The 23,379-nt window shown below is 36.1% G+C and overlaps 1 protein-coding gene across 1 annotated transcript; it reads left to right on the plus strand.

Moving 5' to 3' along the window:
• Nucleotides 1-2,854: 2,854 nt before the first annotated feature.
• Nucleotides 2,855-23,307, plus strand: LOC135164932 (lachesin-like). Its single transcript, XM_064125731.1, has 5 exons — nt 2,855-3,419; nt 8,566-8,717; nt 11,592-11,802; nt 12,245-12,544; nt 14,274-23,307. The coding sequence occupies exons 1-5, from the start codon at nt 3,332-3,334 to the stop codon at nt 14,462-14,464; spliced, it is 942 nt and encodes a 313-aa protein (XP_063981801.1). The 5' UTR covers nt 2,855-3,331; the 3' UTR covers nt 14,465-23,307.
• The last annotated feature ends 72 nt before the right edge of the window (nt 23,308-23,379 follow it).

Below are 23,379 nucleotides of genomic sequence, written 5' to 3' on the forward strand. Positions count from 1 at the left end.
TCAGCTCAACAAACTGTTACATCGAGCTTTTTCTATGAAAGCGATACTCAGCAACTCCCAAGACAATCAACAAATTCGAAAATCCCAGAAAATTTTCCAGACAAAACAATTTCTCCTCATTCCCACCGCCCGATTGTTCTCTCTCCACTACAATTTTTGCGATTACCATCAAAGAGCGCGATGGAAAATCGCAAATGTCGGTAACAATGTTCGTATCGCCTGGTCTATTTACCATAGCCGTGTTGCACGCAGAGAGAAGTCTTTTCCCCCTCACTCTGTCCACTCTTTCAACGCAAACAATGGGAACAACCGAGACAACTGATACCCCAGAAGTCCCCCCTCCCTTCGCCGATCGATTATCGATTCAATCTACTTGTTTTTCCTTTATTCTTCGGCACTCTTTCTTTACAACGAGGCAAACTCTGTCGACAATAACCCTCGCCGGCGAATGCAATTCCCGTCTATCTGCATCTTTCTCTTGTTCACTTCCCCTCCAACGGACTTGTATACCTGATACCAGGAGGGGCGGGGGGACTCTTATCTTTTTCGCACGTACGAACGCCACAACAGTCCCGCTCTTATCTCGAGATGGCACTTTCATTGGTGTGAGTGAATGTAATGAATAAGAAATTTTACAATTTTTCATTCTATGGAAAAATGATTTTATGAGGGCTCAGGAAGGGGTAAGTGAAATTTAAATGAGGGCAGAGATTGTCCCGTCACGAACTGGGTGACAGACACTTCGTGACGTTTTGCGTAATGGGGGAAGGACAGTACTCCAGGAAAAATTTTCAAGTCTGACTGGACGAACGTCACTTCTACTCTATGATAATTAGTTTATTGGATTATGGATAGGGATTGTCTCAATAATATAAAAAGGATTTAACTATTAACTTTAATTATGTATTATCGCACGCAGAAGGTATATCTGTCTCGGATGATGTCCCTCCATTTAAACAATTATAAACATTTCGGTACTGTTCGAAGAAAAAATATAAAAACTATAACATTCTGAGATGGACTGAAAACAGCTATAGACAGACGATTCATTTTTGTTCCCACATATCAAGCACTCTCGATATAGTTAATTGCAAAAATTGTTGAAGACTTGTATTATGGACTGGAATTCAACTGAAAATTTATGTGCATGTGCAGTTTAAACTTCAATCAAGGTAATGCTCATTTAAATTACTCCATTTTTCTGTCTCACTTTATTTCCCCGGAATATTTGTAGAAAATTCTGGGTATTGAGGACACTTCGGTGATTTTTTTTAATGGTAAAACTGGCTCGAGTAAATGGTTTGAAAGAAATACGTTATATGGATTCGTGTCGCAGACTCGATAGGAGGAATATTTTATGACTTTATTTTAACGAACGGAAACACCAATCATCCGGATGGCCCTATGGAAACCAGAAAGATGAACTTTTGAATAATTTCCTCGGGCGGTTCCGTCAACGCAGGGATTCAAAGGATCAAATGAGTACATGAAAATATATATTGCTGTTATTACTGACATCCGCAACTATATCTGCTGGATGTCCGTGTCATTATTTCCCTCTGCCCCGCCCCCTCACATACAGTGAGGGGCAATGAATTCTTAAACTTATTTCCGTCGTTCCTCTCTTCCAAGTCATCTCTGCATTTATAGAGATCCTTGATTCCTTAAAATTCCATAATTACGAGTGTTCCATTTACTTCAGAGAAGTATTTATTTTTTTAAATGACGTATCTTCGGTCTAATTACCCTCGATGAATGTCGACTTACGTTTTTATACGTAATCGTGAACGAACTCCATTCACGATTATTTCATTTTTCTAAAGTTCTGATTTTCTCGAGGGAAAAATTTCGCTGAATTGTTTAATGCTCATAATTATTGCAGATGTTCACTCAAGTCTATAATTAACACGATTATTTTTCCCATCCAAATCTTGGCCAATAGGATTGCACCATTCGACGTTATTTTGTATAGTCAACACGGTATTTCAGCGGATATTCTTGGAAATTTCACTGGAAATTTTGCATGTTGCCTATATAAAAAAAAACAAACGATGAAGTAACCCTCACTTGTATCTGACAGATTAAATGGCAATTCGTTGACAATTATGTCTCATGGTGCAATTCTATCGGCCAAGATTTGGATCCAAAAAATAATCCCCCGAATACCACTCGAACTTCGAAATTATCTGATATTTCCCTCAAGGTTCCCTACAAGCAAATAAGCTTGTCAAGTTTTCCAGAAAAATCACTCGCGCTTCGCGCTCGTGATTTTTAAACTGGAAAACTTGACACGTTCATTTGTTTGCAACGAACCTATCGGGAAATATCCGATAATTTCGGAGCTCTTGTGGTATTATATGCGATAATTAACACAAATCCCATCAGAATTATCACGGAATAACTCGATTGCTAAAATAAAGAACTGACAAATAATTATTTTCCTCAAGTAAATAGATATTTCAGAAAAAAATTTTTTTCTCAGTGCAGAAAAGTAGTTGTGCACTCCACACCTCCTGAATCCCCTGTCTCCACCATTACTCCCTTCTGTACCCCATAATTTACAATGAATAACTTTCGAATCAATCAATTTCCCTCGATTCCTTCCGCCCATTACCGAATTCCCTCAGTTCTAAACTCCTGAAATCCGAACATCTTCCACCTTCAGTCCCTTGCCCCTCAAGAAAACCCTGAAATTTGTTCGTCTCGTGGTTGTCGTCCAGCCCTCTCCTCCTACCCCTCCACCCCCCACACCACTCCCCGAGGCCCCGAACAAAGTCGTGAAACGCGGAGTGTATTCGAAGGAATCGTCGCACAAGTGAGGACGCGCGGAAAAAGGCCAGAAAGAAGAGGGCACTGAGTGATTCGTGTAGACGAAGAGAACGCTTGCGCGTAGCCCGGGCGGGCGCGGGCAGTGCCACTGGAGCCCGGCCTGTGTCAGAGCTTCGCCCGGGACGTCGGGACGACTAGCACCACAAGCCCACAGTTTTTCAAATTCTCCCGAAAAAATCCCGTTAAAATCCTCCTCCCAACTGTTCCCCTAAATTCCCCAAAATATTGTTGTAAAACTAAAGTCTGATATCTCATTAAAATTATCCGAATAAATTTTTTTTTCTCACCTGCAAGTGATGATTGTAGTGTCACAAGATAACAAGTTACGGATGTCAATGCGTTACTCTCAAGGATTATGTGATTGTTGATTATCATGATGTCATGATATGAGGAAGAAAATACGAGTGAATTTAATGTTTAATCACGGATGAAACGGATGTGTCAGTGGGGGATTGATAATATGTGTCGGCATTGGTGTTATCACTGAGATGTTAGCCCAGCCATGGTCCTCGTCGTTACCATGAGGACACCTTCCTACGTCAACTATTACGTTTTATGTCTTGTCTGTTGGATTCTCCTCGGAATAACCGGTAAGATATTTCCCGATTCACCGTTAACCCACAAGTGAATAATTTTTCAGTCTCGTTTGAAAATTACTAGGGGCGATGGGGTAAATTGCGTGGCTGTCGATGATAAGAATTCCAGCTGTTTGAAGGCTATGAAAATGGGATTTAAAAGGTGCTAAGTGGATCTGGAAATAACCGAGTGAGTGAGGTGAATGGCTCAGAAGAATTGGATTGTCGAATTTGTAACGGGTCACAAGGTGTATTATCGGTGGATCGATAGGGTCCATTTCAATTCCTATTACCAGAGGTCACATTCCCTTTATTCATTTCGTATCGCTGGGAGGGGTTTTCCATCGGTTTTTACGGAATAACTGGTCAGGGAAGGTTCGGGGTTGCGCCATTTTGAGGGCTGGAAAAGGGTAAATTGGAACTAGTGAGTTACATTGAGTTGATTTATTTGGATTATGGAGGGTTCAAGGGATTTTTCTTGGCACGCGATTTTCGGAAATTTTGAGAAGTCGATCACATTGAATATAGGTAGGGGCTGTTTTTAGAAAGATCTGTTTAATTGCAGGAGAATTCGGGAAAATATGGCGCAGTGATAATTTTCGATTTGTCGTGAAGTTGAAAATTTGAATTTTAGGGATTTTTAATGGGAGATAATCACAGATTAATGTAATAGAGGTGACAGTTTTAATCCATGGGTTTAATTACTTTTACCCCTCGTACCTCTATATTCGCCCAAATTGAATCGTCCACTGGCGTTTTTTATGGGGTGAGGGTAAATTAAGTGCCGTGAGCTCTGTTCGGTTTATTTATTTTGCTCGTGAAGGGCTGAAATAATTTATTTTTTCAAGAGTGGCATGCGACATTGCATGGAGGAAGTTGATTTTTGGGGCAGTTGTTCAGTCGTTCTCAACATGGGGGGAGAGGTAGCTTTGTGATGACCTTTTCAGGGGGTGGGGGCTGGGAAGACTGGATGCAGGGAGGGCACGTTTAATCTCAAGTGAAAATCGCAGATTTGTGGTGATCCCGGGACTAGGGGAAAATTCAAGTTTGAGAACTTTTATTGGGGGGGGTGTGAGAGCCAATAAATCGTATGAACAAGTAGTTGTTGAGTGCATGGGAATTTACGTATAAATTGAAAAAATTTATCAATTGATTTCCATCAGACATTCTGCTCCAACTTTTTTCAATTGATTGTTTATTAATAAACATTCTCTATAGATTATCTGTAAATAGATAGAAAATGGATTTGATGAAAGTTGTACTTTTTCCAGGCTAAAATCGGAGGATAATCAAGTTCCAAAGTTGACCAAAAATTTGAATCAACTTGGTTTTACTTTTTCGCTAGAAAAAGTACTTTCCCTCTATTCAGATCACACTCAATGCAACTCGTAAATCCTTGGATTATCAAAGATATGTAGTACTAACTACTACCACTGCTCACGGTCCACAAAGCCCTCCGAATCACGTCTATGAAAACAACTTCGTCTATGACCCCAGCCACTTGGCAATCCCATTCCCCCAGTTCAGCTCACTCAGAAGTTGCCTAAAAAAATTATTCCGTATTTTCCGACCGCCCAGCGACCGCCATCTCCTCCTCCACCCTCTTTCTTGGCCCCCTAAAAAACTACTCCCCACTGATTACCCAAGCAGTTCTTCATTCCTACCCCTCCCTAAATCAAAAGCTCACCCGCCTCGGCTCTCCAGTCCTGAGGACTCCCCATCATTTTCCACTGGGCCAAACGTTTCGTTGTCATTGTCATCTCAACTCCATGGGGAGGTATTCAATCACAAAACGAAAAGCAATGGGAGAGGTGAGGTATCAAAGTGAAACCGACACCAGAGGGTGCAACTGATCATTCCACACTCTTTTCTCTGCATTGGGGTGCCAGATCACCCCTCCAACTCCTCCCTCACACCCATCTTGAAAGATCAACCACTATTTCCGGAGGGCAAACAACTGATTTCGTCCAAGATCAATTTTTCCCTTTTTTTTTTTCAATAATTCCAGTGACCCGGATCCGTCAAGTGTTCGCACCCCCTTGTCGTTCTTCTTTATTCGTGTTTTCATTTGGCGAATGAGGCAGAACACGACTCCCGTGACACCCTGGAGTTCTTTTTGTTTTGGCCGGTGACCGGGAAAGGCCTCTGGTATCAGATTAATGTTTAGAGTGAAAAAAAAGTTGGGGGGAAGTTTACATTGTTGTAGCCAAATGTCTGGCTTTTTCTGATGCCTATCGGGTCTTTTTTTTTGAATGACTTGAGGGTTTGGGGAATGGGTTGTCAGGGAGGTAATTGATTAGCGGGTCTTGTGTTATTTTGATTTTTTTTTGGAATTGTGATGTCGTTATTAAACTGGATGAAGTGCAAGTTTATTTACAGGGAGGATTGGGGGTTGGAAGTTAGAAGTCGAGGAGAATTTTGATGGGCCGAAGGGAATCGCCGATTTCGGTTGTACTTATTTGCGGAGGATATCTCAGGATTTATTTTGTGGAAAAATAGGTGGGAAATCGGGGGATGTTATGCATATAGCGCAGGGAGAGAAATTTGGAGAAATTTTGGAGAAAAATTCTGGTGCTAGTGGGGAAAAAGGAATCCTTGAAATATAGACCAAAGTAAATGTGCTAATGGGGGTGGATTTTGATACGTTTTGGATGTTATAACCCACCCAATTAGTAGTGTTAACACTAAAAATTTTATTGGCTTAAACCGGCATTTTTTCATAATTTTTGCGAGTATTTTTCAAAAATTGCAAAAATTTTTTATTCAATTTTTATATTATTTTGTCGTTTTAAATCTCTAAAACAATATATTTCATATTAATGTTAATTTAAAATTCTTTACGCTTCGCAAAATTGTACCTATTTTTCATTTTCAATGAATAGAATCGCAAAATGTTATAATTTTCAGTCAGCAATCATTTCCAAAATAAAAATTCAACAACAGACTGCGTGAAACAGGAAGTTCCAAATGCAAATTAGTTAGACGAATTCACAATTCATGGAAAGCCTCCAATAAGTTAAAATCAATATCGTTCGACCGTCATTTGTCTTCTCGTCACGTATCATCCACGTATTCGTTTCCCGAGTTATGCAATTGTTTTCCTGGATGAATTCTTTCATTGAATGTTCAAACAATATCACTGGCACCCGCTACTTCAAACAAAAAGTTTTTCACTCACAGACATGCGCCACTGAGAAATAGTTATTATCTGTTTCCCACTATTATTTACGAATTTTCAATGAGACTTTTGCGAATACGACGATGTGTTTGAGGATTAAAATATGAATGAATTGATGATTTGACGAGAAGTGTTTTTGTTTTTTTTAATGATTTTATAGGATGTCAATAAAATTCAGATTTTTATTGTTATTGTCCCGTCAGGATTTTGACAAGTTTTATGGAGACGCAGAGCCCATTTTCCTATAACATTTTCAGATGGGAATATATTCAATGAAAAAATGACAGAAAATTTCTGAGTTTCACAGGACTTTTCAAAATTATAAATAAAATTCCTTTGAGAATAATTGCAATAATCAATCCATAAAACATTACATGCATAGAAGTAATTAAATTATTGGAGGCAATTTTGGTGTCTAGTTTATTCAACAGTCGCTTGTCCCATCATTAACATATGCTAAAAATAATTAACGAATGTTGATTGTAATATCCTAAAATTGAAATACAGCAAAAAACATTAATTCACCATTTCGTCAAGATATATTGGTCAATATCTAGTCATTTAACATCATTAACGTAAAGTAATCATTAAAAATCATATTTTTCCCTCGAGTTTTCTGAAAAATTCTCTAATAAATTAGTTTAATTACGGATTATTACGAGTGACGTTTAGTGCGTGCACATATCTTGATAATGTTTCACTTTGTTCTCCCGATAAGAAGTAAATAAATGCTGAGCAACATTAATGCTCCCTATCTGCATGTAAAAATATCCGATAAAAAAAAACTTACAAATAAATAACAACGTAATGCTGAAGGTGTACGTGCCGCTTGAGGGTAATTTAAAAGCGTGCATTTACGGTTTTTATTGCTGAGATTTTCCGTCTTCAAATAGCCCACGTGACCTTTGATGTGTGTGCAGTCACTCGGGGGCGATGCAAAAGGTGATTGAATGAATGAGGGTCATTAGGTGGGCGTGTAGAGGACACTTATTCCAGATACCGGTTGGGTGAGATGGGGTGAGGAGGAGGAGGTGGAAGAACAAAGGGTCTGACATTCAGAAGTTCCTCAGACTATATTCACTGGAGGATCGGAAATTTTTCCGGTGAATCTAATGAGGTCAATTGTTTTATTATTGCGGAAAGATCGAATTAATTCTTTTTTTACTGGAAAATCTCCTTTTTCTTGAATTATTTTCACCTGGGAACTGAGGCAAAAGCTTTCGTAGATGATTTTCAGAGTCAAGTTTTGAGAATCAGCTAAAAAAAAATTGTTTTTCTTCTATTTTCATAGAAAAATTTCATAGAAATTCTCTATTATTTTCTGTCTAAACTTCTTAAAAAATTCAGATCATTTCCTACTGAATCCTAAGAATATTTTGATTTTAGAAATCAAATTTAAAAAAACTTTTTTCATATTTTTGCGTAAAGCTGTTCAAAATTTCATTCTAATCACTCATAATTAATCGTGGAGTACGAAACTTAATAAACGCGTCCAAAAATTTTTCTTTTATCCCACTACAATAAAAACAAATATAATGAATTAGTGGGTAAAGATCACCTTTTTCGCACGCACAAGTGACTCATTCTGTCTATCGAACTGCTCAACTTTTCGCTCAGAATAATAGCGGGGTGGGGGTAAAGGGGTTGATTGCATGGACGAAGGTATAAGCCTAACAGAAAGCGAGAAATGGGCCAAAACTGGCTAAAAGTGGCCCAATATTGGACATCATCGGCTTCCCCTCGGTTTTTTCTCGTCTCTCACGCGCGAAAAAATTCCAAACTAATAAAAAATGCACCTTATATGCAGATATTGCAATAATTCTTATGCAACAAGTGCGGCAACAATTTGGTGACTCGTACGATAATCGCAAAATGATCGGCAGAGCGAGCATTATGATGGCATTCACTTCAACCCTCATCATCAGCATTAGTGCCATCGTCAATGTCTAATCATCAGCAAGTTGTCATTATTTTTTATTGCAGGGGTGAGCACAAGATCGCATTCCCTAGTGCGAAGATTTGCTGGCATATACCCGGGTCCCTATTTCGACGAGAATAGCCCGAAAAATTGCACCGCTCAATTGGGAACAAACGCCTTCTTACCCTGCAAAGTGCGCCAGCTGGGCAACAAATCGGTGAGTTGAAAAATATAATAACAAATACTCTGTCAATATCTCCATCCTCACCAGTTGTCACTGAACCTCCTTCACGATGTCACGTTTTCTCCCGGCAAATTGCATCCTTTTCATCCTGTCATTGCCCTTCCTTCCTTCCTTCCATTATTACCCACCATATTTTTTATTTCTATCAACTCCAACAGTCTCTTAACTTCCGTCTCACGTTTGTGAGATAAATCCTCAAAGTTGGGATGTTTTAATTAAAAGGACTCCAGCTGTAAAAATTGAATGAAGAAATAAAAAATTATACAATTTTAAAAAACCTGAACAACTGACACTGGCTTGTGAATGCCAACTCGCACCTAAACAAGTGAAAACTGTTTCTTTGGTCAGACAAGTTTTTAAATTTTATACTTGACGAACATGCCTTGACGATTTATCAAAGATCATTGGAATACTTCAGGTCAAAGTGATATTTCATGATCAGATAAAATTTTTGTAATAGATAACTCCAACAATGCGAGCCACGAAATAGGGAGAAATGAAAATTAGTTATCCAGTAACTTCTCGTATCTTCTTAGCACTTTAGCCCTGAGTACAAACGACTGCCGACAATTGGGAACGTTATGGCAATTAGAAACGAAAAGTTTTCGTGCATGGTGCAACATTCACCCTTAGAAATATCGCGTGAGACAACGAGTTGGCCTAACAGTGGAGACTGTTCTCTGTGACAACAGCTATTCCTCTAACGTAATTTAACCGTAATTTGAAACAGTTCCAAGTCAACTAATTTGTTTTACTTAATATTCAAACATTTATCATGGGTATTTTATTTCAACCCAGCACGTTCTTGACTTTTTTTAAGTCGACTATTTGGTTTATTAGATTCAGTTATACAACCGGACTGTAAATTGAATTTTAAGTGTGGTTATTTATGGGGAGATTAGACCAGTTGATGATGAATTTAGCCTTGATTTTTCCCCCATGACCAGGGCTGTCGCGGGGTAGTACAACTCATCATTTCTTATTTTTATTGATTATCTCGGTAATATTGCAGGGAAAATTAATGGCTTCAATCAAGTTAATAACAATGAGAATTTAATTTTTGAATAATTCACTGGAAAAAAAATCTAAATTAATTTGAAGCTATTGTTGACTTCCAAATTAACCAGTCAATAAATTAATTGATTGTCGATTGGTGACCCCTGAGAGGGAAAACCTTGACCTTTGGAGTCGGTGGCACATCCCCCTGTGACAGTAAAATCCTCCATGTCAAGGTCCTTCAATTCCTCCCCAGCCCTTCAAATATCTCAGCTAAAGTATCATCTTGCTTTATTGCACCGAATGAGTGCAGACTTCCAGTGATTGAAGACAATCTCATTAATAACACTATTGAGCTTTGTTAACCGCCGATTCCTTTTCATAGTCTTCCCCGCTGGGGAATGCACCTAGATTTTAATCTGACTTTCATAACGAGCGGAAGGGGTGAGGGGATGCAGCGGTAATGAAATGTCGTTCGTGTCACTGCCATAAACTCAGTGACACAAATGCCACACTAGCCATAAACGATGGCTCAATTACACTAATGGCTTCCGGTTGGTTGATAAATTCTCGCAATTTAATTGGGACAAATTAAGGGCTAATTTGCGGATCGATAATTCGATGGGTCACTTTTATAGTTTAAATTATAGAACTCAAAGGTTTAGGGAAAAGGAATCAATGAAGATTGATGATGAATTGGTTGATCAATCAGACTAGGATCACTCAGATAAATCATCGATTTGATATCAGTAGAACTAATTATTAAAGTTAATGTTCGTATTATAAATATTTATTATTCAAGTTTATATTTCAAACTGTTTATCAAAAATTAATTTATGGTTGGATTGAATAGGTTTTTGAACTATTTATATATGTTTCATTCTTGTTTTTTCACTTGAAATCGAAAAACATTTTTATGGGTGGAAATTTGGGGAAGTTTAAGGCATGGTGTATATGCTCTGTTTTCTTGGGTCTAAGAGGAGGTACATTAATGGGTCCACTGCATCCCTTTAGTCAGTTCCTCTAAGGAGACGAACCAAAAATGTTGTGCCACCCTGAGCCTATAAATTTAATCATTTAAAATTACCCCATTTCCAATATTTATTTTATTTATAATTGTTGACGATAAATTAACCCATCTTCGAAGCGTGATTTGATGTCAATAAATAAAATCTTCGCTTGAATAAAGACATATTTTGAATATTTAAATGCAACTAATTTTCATGGCACCTTAAAAACTGTTGCTCATAAAAATTCAAACGATTTTATTGTAAATAATATTCAGGTGAAGAAAAAGTGGACTCTCGATATTCTGAAACAATTCGTTTCTCTTTATTTTTTGAGTCGCCAGAAATTGTTTCATAAGATATTCAGAGCTGAAAGACGTTCTGGTGTTTTCATCGTACTCCCTCGGGCTCCTTTGTTCTCCCGGGTCATAAAATATGCAAGAATACGGAGGGAAAACTGAATAAATCCATTATCCTTTTATTCCAATCCATTAGACATCTTCTTTCAATTAAATTGGGTAAAAGGGTATTCAATGGGTCCGTTCGGGTTCTAATGTCTCAACGGATTCGATAATTTGAAAATTGAATTTCCCTTGTTGGTTTTTGGTAATGAAGTGAATAGGATCCGGAGTTAGTTTGATACTCATGAATATTCTCGCAATATGAAGCAGAATAGCTCATTCTGAATCACGTAAAAAATGAATGAATATTCTATTCTGAAGTCTATTCAATATTGATCATTTGAAATATTAAAAAAAAATTGAATAATTAATTAAGGCTCGCTTTCACGCTGAAATAAAGTTGACCTGCAACAATTAATCCGCACATTGATGATTAATTGCAGGTATCATGGATTCGACGTAGAGATGCTCACATATTGTCAGTTGACAGGATAATGTTCATCGCCGATGAGAGATTTCAGACGATATATGTCGACGGATCTGATACGTGGACACTACAGATCAAATATGTACAGGCGAGAGACGAGGGGGAGTACGAGTGTCAGATATCCACCGAACAGAAGATGAGCCATGTCGTGTATCTCAGTGTCATCGGTAATCATAAAAAATTATAATTATTCATGAAATTTCAAATACCACCATACATTCTTTTCCCTACAAATGACATCCCAATCACGATGATGACAACAATGGCGAGTGGAAAAGTCAGATATTTGAACAAAACTTTATTCAGTTATTCCATTAAAAGCTTTATCCCATCAGATAACGTACATTTCAATCAATTTGACAAATTAAAAATATTAACTTGCAAATAAAAATTTTTATCTATACAGATATGCAATTGTTGACAATAAATTGCTGAATCAGGAAATTAAAACCGCAGCACTGATTAAATGCTTGCACTTATAATGATTAAGTTAATCAGTTGAAACAGACGAGTATCAAGTAATTTATGCAATGGTTTGGAGATTGATAGCTTTTACAAAAAATACTGGACAACAAATAGCCTAATGTGACTGTAAAAAATTATTTGCAGTGCCAAAAATTGAAATATTGGGTGACCGTGAGAGATTCGTGAGGACTGGTAGTACAGTAGTACTCCACTGTGTGATAAATCAGTCTGTCGAGGCACCGTCCTACGTGTTCTGGTATCACCGGGGCAAAAGGCTCCTGAATGATCCGTATGGCAAACTAGTCATTCATCAGCCGACGCCTACCGAGAACGGCTATGACAGTCAGCTCGTTATACACAATGCGAGACTCGAGGACACGGGAAATTATACCTGCAGTCCGAGTAATCTCGACAGTGCCAGTATCATCCTTCATGTTCTCAACGGTAATTGTTCATTTTTCATTGAGGATTGGAGACATTATTCAGCCATAAATAACATTCGATGGATGGATGGGCAAACTGTCCTGCCAGTGATACATCTCCATTATTATCGTGCACTGAGGGCACTTTCATTTATTCAAAAAACGTAGAGTTTATTGTTTTTTAATGAAAATACTGGGGAAGTGTTTCCTTCAGAAATGATTAATGTGGTAGTTTCTGACGCGTAATTGTCCATATGTCTTGCTTGATGTTGGACGTTCAGAGATTTTTTACGATAATAGAAAATTATCACATAGTTTTCTCTGAAAGAATAAAATTTTACAGAAATTTTCTAACACAAGATTCAACATTCGTCGCTCAGCCCAGGGAAAGGGAGTAATTTAATATCAATTTACCGTAATTGATCTCGAATTTTATGCCTTGGATAAGGTTTTTCATGAATCTTAATGTTTAAAAAATGCAAGAGGTACCTTCAGCTAGTTAATTGCCTCTTTGTTTCTTCGGAAATTCACGGAACATTTGACTCTAGTGAAAATGAGCATTCCAGTTAGATCCTGTGATTTATCAGCCCAGCAATTTACAAGGATATTATTCAGTAGGATTTCGTCCAATTTGATCGTCATTCGTAATGCGAAATTGAAAAGTTAATTCCCGAGCTTGAAAAAGTTTCACTTCCCCGTTTCAAGGGAGCGTCAGTTCAAAAAGGGATTACAGGTTGAATTTTGGGAACTGGGAGATTAGCGTTGTAAACGAGGTAAACAAAAAAGTTCAATTTTTCACGAGATGACAAGAAATTACCATCAAGTCATAATAAGTCTCAGTAACTATTGCAGAGAATTAATGGCCAAGGGATGAAATTGTCATATTAATTTCCAGTTTGAACAGTTATTTCCAGTGAAGGAAATGTTTATTTTTCCATAACACTACGTGTTATTTTAGAACTGATAAATTCACAATAATCACGAATATTAGAGTGTGAATTAGAATGTGTTTATTTATATCAACTTCCGGTTAAAATTTCCTTTAGATTTTCATCTTCGAAATTTATGATATAAATATGCTCTTAAAATGATTTTCTACTTCTATCGCTGAACAGCACACGTTTCATTTGAGTTCCATTTGACATTAGATGTCCGGCCATTTTCCAATGAGCTGTTACTCAGCTAAAATTAGAATTCTTATTCCATGAGCATGAAATGTCTTGGCGGAAATGATTGGTAACAGGAAACCTTCTACTAATCCTATATTAAGAACCGTCTTCCAGAGGGGTCACATGACCAGATTGATTTTTCTATTCAATTCCATTCAATTCAATTTATTTCTTTGATGTTACAAATGTTTTCTTTGTTTTACACCTACTCTTGATATGATGATATGTTGATATGTTGATGTTGATGTTGATGTTGATGATGATTAGAAAAATTGATTTTGCTAATCATCATCAACATAATTAGTTAATATTGATTAAACATAATTTTCAATGTGTGGGCATCATAACTGAGGGTCCGAATTTGAGTTTCATAGAAATCAAAGAATTATTTTCTCTGCAATTAGAAAAAAAAATCGATCACGTGACCGTCTGGAAGGCACCAAATTATTCTTCATTGGTTGACATTAATTTATGATGTGGAATTCAAATTTATTATAGAGTAACGGAGCGTGGAAGGGCGCTGAACGTACTCCAGTTTTCCGAATAGAAAATAAAACTGATGGATTCGCATATAAATTCCAGGTGAGCACCCTGCAGCGATCCAGAGAGGCATAAGTGCAGCGCCAGGTGGTTGTCGTGCCCTTTGGTGGCTAGCAGGATCCGTGAGTCTCTCCTCAAACCAGGGTAGACGGCTCTTTGTTCTCCTCGTTCTCCTATCATTGGCCCTTTTCACTTATCAGAGATCAATCCGGCTCGCCTATATCACACGATAATCATCCCCCCACCTCCCCCTGCGCCCCATAAATCCTGCACGATTGAACCTTTAGAAACTCAAGAAAAAAGAGGAACAAGAAAAATAAGAGGGGTGAAAGGAAGAGAGTAATCAGGGAGAAAAAAAAAGTCCACAATTTTCGTTGAGTTGTTATTGATGGAGGTACGTGATGAAAATTCACCTCGACACGCTCCTCCCTTTCTGGATACTAATGACGTCGCCGAGGCTCGCTGAATGATCAATGGGGATTTGGAGCCCTGAATTTCTTTGTTTCATTGGAAATTATCGTCGACATACTGTTAATATGCAAAACTCCTAGATGATTGTGTCAATCATGAGTTTGGGACAGAAGATCATTTTGTTGTTGTTGAGAGAATTTTGTTTTTCAATTGTTAAGGAGGAGATGGATTCAATTGTCAGTAACTTCGGGACTAGTGATGTGGTTTGAATGAGTCACGTGGCTGATTCTGAAGTATGAAAAAATATCTTGAAAATGAAGGAAATATTATCATTTGTTGGAATTATCTTGATCAGATTTCGAAGTATCGAACTTCAAAAAAAATATCGTCACAACTTTCCACGTGGCAAATTCATTTAAAAGGCCTTTATAATTTTCAAATTCATTTACTTGATTTTGGAAATAAATTCCCCCAGTCACCAGGATATTTGCTGGACCAAAACGTTTGTTAGTGCAATCTCCGACGGTAATTAAGAGAAAAAAATTAATTGCAGAGGAAATAAAGGGAAATATCTGCTGAACATACGAGAAAATGGTGCTGATGGTTTTTAGATGAAAGTTTGGAAATTTTTGAAAATCGATTGAAAATTCAAATTTATCCAAAATTTCAGGGAGGAAGTCATTGAAATTATCTTCTGTCCCAACTCACCCGCAATTTATATCTCAAAATGTCTTCCCCGGCATTAGCTCTCACGAAACCACCATCGCAAGTCAGCATCGATTTTGCTATCGGGCGCGCCGGGCTTCCGTTACACGCCGGGGGCATTTCAATTCCACCTACACTTCCTCGAAAAAGAAGGAATACGAGGAAGGGATCTTTACTACTTTCAGTTTTAAACTCGAGACCTCGGACATTATCCCTGGGAATAAGTTAAAATGACTAGATAGAATAAGAAATCGCGAATGCCTGAGCGGGGAAAGTTTTAATGGTTAAAAAGTTTTTTCGATGAAACTTTTATTTGAGGGGGAGGGGGGGGGAGGTGCTCAAAAATTTAATATAAAGCATGTCTTTCCCATGGGAAAAGCTGAATTTCTGTTATTTTTTTCAATTTTTCGGCGAGATCTTTTATCACTTAAACGGAAGACAAGTTTTGTTTTTTTTATATAATTTACATCCATTTTCAAACAATGTTTTTTAATCGTTTTGTTATTCGTGCTCGTCAAGTAAACGCAGACAATTCCATTTTACCCTGATCTTCCAAATTTCAATTTCATGGAAAGAAATCCGTTTTCACCAAAAAACTTTTTCTTTTCACTCCATTATTTTTTTTTCGAAAATAAAGCAATATTTCAAACTTGATGACACGTATTTTAGCATTGGTCAAGCAATTACATCGGTTTATTTAACATTTACAAGCTGTCATGTGGGTCATTTATTATGTCCCATTCCTCTGTCTCGATATTTCATCGATATTAAGGGATTCGCGTGCAGAGTCTCGACGTAATCGCAGCAGGCTACTTCCCCCTCGGTTCTGATCCTGAAACGTCAGTTGATTTTTTCTACTTGTAGTACCTCTCCTCGTCTTCCGAGTGTAATTTTTCATTTTGATATTGCCCTCGCATGCGCTGCTTCACATTCAATCTACTCGCCTCTGCAATTCTTTATTATTCCCTCAACGTTCGTCTTTGGTGGTTTTTTTTTTATTATCATATTTGCTGAATCACAAACCGGCATAATCGAGAAGTCCAGCTGGAGAGATTGTGTTTCTGAATATCAAATATAGGGGAGTGAAATGATTTATTTGAATCGAATATTTTTTTGGGCGTGAATACATAAAAAATTATGCTGATCATCTGATGGAGGAAGAGATAATGTTTGAAAAATCTTCCATTTAATTTGTAAATTATTTAATGGAAATAGAAAAAAAATCAATTTGATTTTTGCAGAATATCTCGAACGTGTGTCAAAATATTTTTCGTAGCTCACGAAATTCTATACAAAAAATGTGGGCTGGTTGATCTCGCTATTGCCTTTAAATTCTGAGATATTTATCTTTGAGCAACTCACTTTGGACATTGAGGAAATAAAAAACATAAATGTTATAAAAATGTTACTTCTCAATCTTCAATATCTCGAAATCAATTTTAGCCAGAAAAATCTTCGTGAAATACTTCTGTCTCTCCATTCTATGATTTTTTGCAATTCGAGATATTCAGCAAAAAATTAAATTTATTTAAATTAGATTATAAAATCTTCACATCGATCCGAAAGCCGAATTTAAGATGGCATTTGCATTCGCCTCAAATAAAAAATTTCCGCCCTAAAATCAACAGCAACATAAACAGAGACGAAATGAATAAAATTACTAGTCTGTCCACTTGTAAATAAACAAGATAACCCGATGGAAAAATACTTATGCCCAGGGGGTTGTTTACAGAGTATAATATTTTATCGATGAAACATTTTCAGATATATACGAATCATAAAATTCCCTAAATAAAAATATCATCTCTCGTTGGAGAATTGAAACTTGTTCGATCATTATTAATAATTGACATTATAATTGTTGTAGAAAATATAAAAAAAACTATTGCAGTGTACCTACTCGACGTCCACTACCCTAGCTTGTCGTCTCGACCGAATAAATAATTAGTAATTAATAAAAGAAAAATAAAATAAATTAATCACCACTGAATTGATTAATGAATTCAGAAAATATGAATAAATGAAGTATAAAATTATTTAAAAAATACGAATTAATCACATCTCGAGGAATTTATCACCGTCAGAGACAATAAAAATTCTCAGATATGATTAATTGAATAATTAATAAACTCGAGACGATGAGCATTAAATTGTGGTCGATGTTTCATTTATGAAATGACCATTGAGTATGTACATTCTCACACGTTGATCCTCATTATGCATTTATACACCATTGTATTGAATTAATGTCCACAGAGGGATGAATTAACTGGTGAATATGCGAGAAAGTGGGTGTCAATGACGCCAGCGTAAATAGGGGATGAAGTATTGAGTTGTATTCAGGTTTTTGTTTAATGGTAATTCAACAGTCCTGATTCATTAATTACGTCACACACTTGGATTTCATTATTGATATTCGGGATAATGCTAGAGGATTTGGGATGCACAAGGGGGTTGCATTTGTGGAGGAACGTAATGAATATAAATGTTTATTCGCGGGTGGAGAATATCCGTAATTTTATTTACGATTTAGTTCAAAGTGATTGTAGTCAATTATTTGGGAAATACATCGAAGCAAATGTTAGAATTTTTTATTACATTTTTTAATTCACGGTCAAACGATGGTGAGGGTTAAACGATTTCGATCGATGTTTCGGGTCGAGAATTAATTTTGAGGGCTTTCAAATGATGCAGAATTGAAAAATTATCAAAACAAGTAATTGATCGTCAATTATTCAAAAATGAATCATCTAACCATTTTAAATTTTTTCGCGAATCGGGAGGGGAATGTTTCTTCTCCGGAATCGTATTGTTTCAATCTCCTACTACGCAACTTGTTCTTTGATGTATAAAAGAGCCTGAAAAATAATAAACAAAATTATTCAAAAATTCACTTCCACAAATGTACATCGTCCCCCTCAAAAAACCGTCGAATCTTCCCTGCATTATTTACTTAACGTGATATTACCATCAATTCGCGAGATTTTGCGAATTTTTTGATAAATCATATATACAAAAACCTATTGCATAATAATTAATTATCGCGAGAAGGAATTTGAAAGATATAAGTCGAGTGCCACCAGGAAAATTGAACAAGTTTCAGCTCAGAGATGCGCGAGAGACGTAAATTAAGAAGAGAAAAAACCTCTTTAAATAGAGAAAAATCCACGAAAAATCTCCAATTTATATAATAATGATAATAATATTCTCCATTAAAAAAAGGGATTGAGTTTTGCGTGCCTCGGAGGTAGAAATCGTGCCAGAAAATAATCAAGGAAGAACAACATCTGAAATAAAAATGAAAAAAAAAAATGAGGAACATTATACGAACGATATTTAGATTACCTACGGATTCATGTGATTGTCTGTAAATAATTAGTTATAACTACCATTAACTTAATTACGATATACCGTACGTGTTACACTAAATCTAATGTTAATGTGTAATTTCTGAATCGTATAAAAGGTGAACGTACGTTTTTTTTTCGGGGGGAAATGAACTTTGAGAGAGGCTAAAAATAATAATAATTCTATCATAACGTAAAATGGGAATAATAATGAAAATATGTCTGGCCGCCTGTGCTAACCGATAATATCAGCTTAAAGTATTGTGAGGTTTTAATTATTCATAGATACGTTTATTCTTGAGAAGTATTGATTGTTGTTGATTGTTGTTAAAGGAGGTCATGCTCATGATTTTGGAAATTTTGGTTTTTATTTTCAACTTGAGGAGATGACATTGTATGTTGTGATTGTTTGATCAGATTTTGTCTCCAAGACGTGGCTTGTATTTTGCTCCATGCAAACGACTCGAGAGTTATTGATTTGATGGTGCGATTGATGATTGACACGATGACATAGAAATTCACTTAATTCTTGATGATGCTCAGTGGTTTCAAATGCGAGTGAAACTAATATAATTGCAAAATATAATTTTATTGCTAATTAATAACAAAAATAGAAATTTAATCGATTGATGAATTGTTTAACGAACATTCAGATTCATTTTGCTGATTAAATTTCTGTTAAAAAAATATTATTATTGCGTCCAAAAATTAAATAAAAATCGTAAACCTCAATGAGAATTTCCCCAAAATTTCCACGATTTCTCAGAGAAATTGAGAAGAAAATAAATTTAAAATGTCATAAAAAACGACTGAGGATAGCACGGGCCGGCCACACACTCTAGCCGTAACACTTAATTAAAGCCTAGTCCCTAAGTAAATAAAAACTCAAGAGAAACTAGAGAAAATGCTGAATACTGTCCGATATTGCCCAGCGTGAGTAAATGAGAGTAGAGGATGAAAAAATAATGGACTAGAGTGGAAGAGTAAAAAAAAACTAAGTTTGTTGGACTGACGTCATCGTTGGTCGAATGACGACACATCAATGTGAACAAAAGGTGTGACCTGGACCAATTCAATTATTTTCCCTTTATTTACACAGAGTTTTCCCTTTCTTGGGTGGCCGTGGGATGGTGTCCCAGCGTATGCCACACGAGAACGCCTGGGAAACACCAGTGAATCGTCCTTGTCACTCCTTTGAAACGAATTAATGAAGAATAAATAAAATATATATAATATATATATAAACAATTCGTCTAGGGTATCGTAGCAGCATTGAATTTTTGTACCAATGTCTATTGTAGTTATTAAAAACCGCCTTCTGTTGATTGAAAAATTTATAACATGACAAAATTGAGAGAAATTTGAGGAGATTCCGGGGGTGAATGGAACAAGTAAGATTATTTGTGGAAAATTTGTTAACTATGAGAAAACTCTCTCCGAGAGTGAGTTATCATGAGATGATTAACAACTGGAGGGAAATAGTATATTGTTTTTGTCACTTTTTGGGATATTTTAAACGTTAACCCATCTCAGCGGTGAAATATTTAAGGAGACGATACGTTAAATCATTTCTGTAGAGAATTTTATGAAATTTTCTCATAGAACGACTCACCATCAAGATAATAATATAATGGCGAAAATGAAAAATATCGACTGTGAATAATATCTATCACCTCGACTTATTATTTCTCCCTAAAAAGTTCAGTTTTATGAAAAAAATGTTAAGGAATATTTAAAGAAAATTTTCTGTTGAGTGAAAAAACTTGTAAAATTCTCCTCTAAAATTACTCTTTTAACGACTAATTGACACCTAACAAATATAACAAAAATACATTTGCGAAAATTCACTTTTGTGTTGTTTGTCCATTCAAACGATGCTTCGTCAATGAATGATTTTATTATTTAAATATGTAGAAAAATGAGCAATTAGCAAGTGTGAAAATCCTACCCCCGAATCAATTTTCTTCATTTCTTTCAATTTTCTTTACTGCGTGCTTGGAGCTCGAAACTCGCTCGTTCGTTTTCTCCCAAAACGTTAATAAAAACGAGAGTGACAGAGAGATGGTGAAGAGTAAAAAAATCATATCGTCGTGCGAAGTTTCGGGATCGACTGATGTATTTGAAGATAAATTTATTTCCCTTTAACACGTGCACTACGATCCGTCTTGTGTCGCAGGCTCTTCGACGAATACTCAAGAGTATAACGAAGTTAAGAAGTAAAAATAAAATGTGTGTATGCGAGAATACGTCGAAATTGCTCCACTGATTGCCTCGATAATTGTACAGAAGCGCATTGCTTTAGTTAATGGGAGTATTTCAATAATTTTAAACCTATTATTAATATTGCAGATCATTGTAAATAAATGGAGTACAGTAATACTTTATGAATTATTGGAAAAACAATTTCTAGAAATGAGGAAGCGTAATTGCAGACATTCTGATTTTTAAAAATAATTTTCCATTTTTCTCGAGATTTTTTTTTCATCAGGAAATATCTTAGAGCCGTTTCTGGTGACAATTTTTCAACAAAAATTATTTGTTATCAAGACAAGTCAACATTTTCGAGAAGGTGGAGCGAAATATAAAATTAAGATGAAAGGCACTTGTTGATTTTTTTTTGGCTTTGAGAATTAAACGAAACTTGAAGAGCTCTACAATCGACGGTCAAAGGTCAATTGAAAAACAAGATGTGCTCAAAGTCACATGGCCCTTAGGATCCTCAATATTTTATGGAAATTACATAAAAATATAAAATCAAATGAGCCTGGACGTTTTAAGGTGAATGTTGGATAATCGTTTAAGTTAAAAACGCTTAATAATATTGAGAGTGGAGCTTTAAACGATCATAAGGGCCACAATACCCATACCAACATGTACAATTCAGGCTCACGTGATTTTGAAAATGAAAGGTCTATTGAAAAAGTTTACGGTGAAAAATCTTTCAGAGGAAGTCACGGTTCAAATGACCGTGAAAAATGTACAAGTTGTGGATCATATGATTCTGAGGATCATTTGACCCTAAACTCAAGGTCTGTGTGACCTTTACAATAGTCATAAGAATCGAGGCACCTCCATACCATTCGAACTTTACCTAAAATGAAATTTTTCGAAAAATTTCGCTCCGGCCTCCTCTTTGAAAGGATTAAAAATCAACTCTTAACAATTTCACATTCAGCCACTGAATTTCTCCAGTTCCTTCAATTTTTCATACTTTCCTAGACAAGTATCTACCAAAGAGTATTATTTATTTTTTTAGAATGAAGAGAGTCCGTTGAGAATTTTCAACAAAATGATCTATCGAAAAAAATCCACTGCGAGGTGAAAGCGAAAACATTTTCTTGAAAACTCTTTTATTGACAACTTCATCGATTGAGAAAAAGTCCGTACAAAAATTTCTCTATCATTCATCCATTCTGAGATGTAAAAATATACACAAAGTAACTCGATCTCTCCGGATACTGATTTCATTAATTACCCAGTCTGACTTAATGAGATTCAAATATTCGACGTGTCCTCGTACAGTTGACGAGTATACGTCGAAAAATCATATCACCCTGGCTCACAAAACCATTGACCGAGGTGTAATGTCACAAAGTAAATCAAATTCCCCCAGAATCCTGAGTCTGGAGCTTCGAGACGAGAGAAGTTAATAGTTGACGATATTTACGATACTCAAAACATCGTTAATCTGCATTGACCGAGAGATTTTTCCTACCCTCGACCGTTTGACGATAGGATTTGCTCGATTATTCTCACTAATTATTCGAATAATTGAATAAATTCCAAAATCACCCCCCCCCCCCTCCCAGCAATTGAAGAATCCTTACCATAAATGGAATTAAATTGTCAAGTGGGCGATCATGTGGGAAAAATTGTTGATAAACTAATGATTAAGTGAATAATGAATTAATGCAGTTGATTGGCTACTCGAAGCGGTCTTGCCTCGTGGATTTTAACGGTTAAATTCACGAGGTGACACTGAGACTCTCGGTTTTTAGCGAATGATATAAGAAGAATAAATTGAAATAATGGAGAGAATGAACTATAAATTACAATAATAATTTGTAACGTGTGAAGGAAGTGAATGGATGAGAATCTATTGTTGAATGAAAATCACTGCATTCGCTAAAGAAAAATGAAAATATTCACTTCATTCACTTTGTTAAGAGCCTGAAAATAATTTCCATGCCATTTGATATTCGATACATCGAGTGATTTTTTTAAATGAATTAAGACTCTACCTTTAGCCTCTCCTCCATCGCAAGTTCCCCTTTAATCGCGATTTTTAATTTCTTAAATTTTTTTAAAGGAAGGAGCAAACAATAATTGAAATTAACGATGGAGTGGCTTGACTGGTAGACTCGATTCGTCGATTGATATTTTTAATTATTAAAGAGTTAAATATCTTAACACTGAATATGAGCGATCGAGGATATCTTGGATTTTATTTGGAATATTGTGGCAAATATAAGAAGATTCATGAGGAGGGAGAAGAACGCCCATTCTATGTGTAAGAACATACTGCTTAATGAAGAACATTATACTATGAACAAGAAGAAATGAAAAAAAAGTGGAAAATTATGGAATACTAATAAAAGTAAGCCAAAACTGTTTATGAGTTGATGATTTCAGCCCTTTTTAAGTTTTCTAAACATCCATTTTTTAAATCTATCCACGTTCACGAT

This window comes from Diachasmimorpha longicaudata, chromosome 8 (genome assembly GCF_034640455.1).
Source record: "Diachasmimorpha longicaudata isolate KC_UGA_2023 chromosome 8, iyDiaLong2, whole genome shotgun sequence".
In the NCBI taxonomy this organism is placed as follows: Eukaryota; Metazoa; Arthropoda; class Insecta; order Hymenoptera; family Braconidae; genus Diachasmimorpha; species Diachasmimorpha longicaudata.

Excerpts from the sequence above, each read along its gene's own strand:
- LOC135164932 (XM_064125731.1), top strand. The coding sequence starts at position 3,332 with ATGGTCCTCGTCGTTACCATGAGGACACCTTCCTACGTCAACTATTAC. Across the intron at positions 3,420-8,565 it reads GATTCTCCTCGGAATAACCG|GGGTGAGCACAAGATCGCAT; the intron begins GTAAGATATTTC and ends TTTTTATTGCAG. Across the intron at positions 11,803-12,244 it reads CGTGTATCTCAGTGTCATCG|TGCCAAAAATTGAAATATTG; the intron begins GTAATCATAAAA and ends AATTATTTGCAG.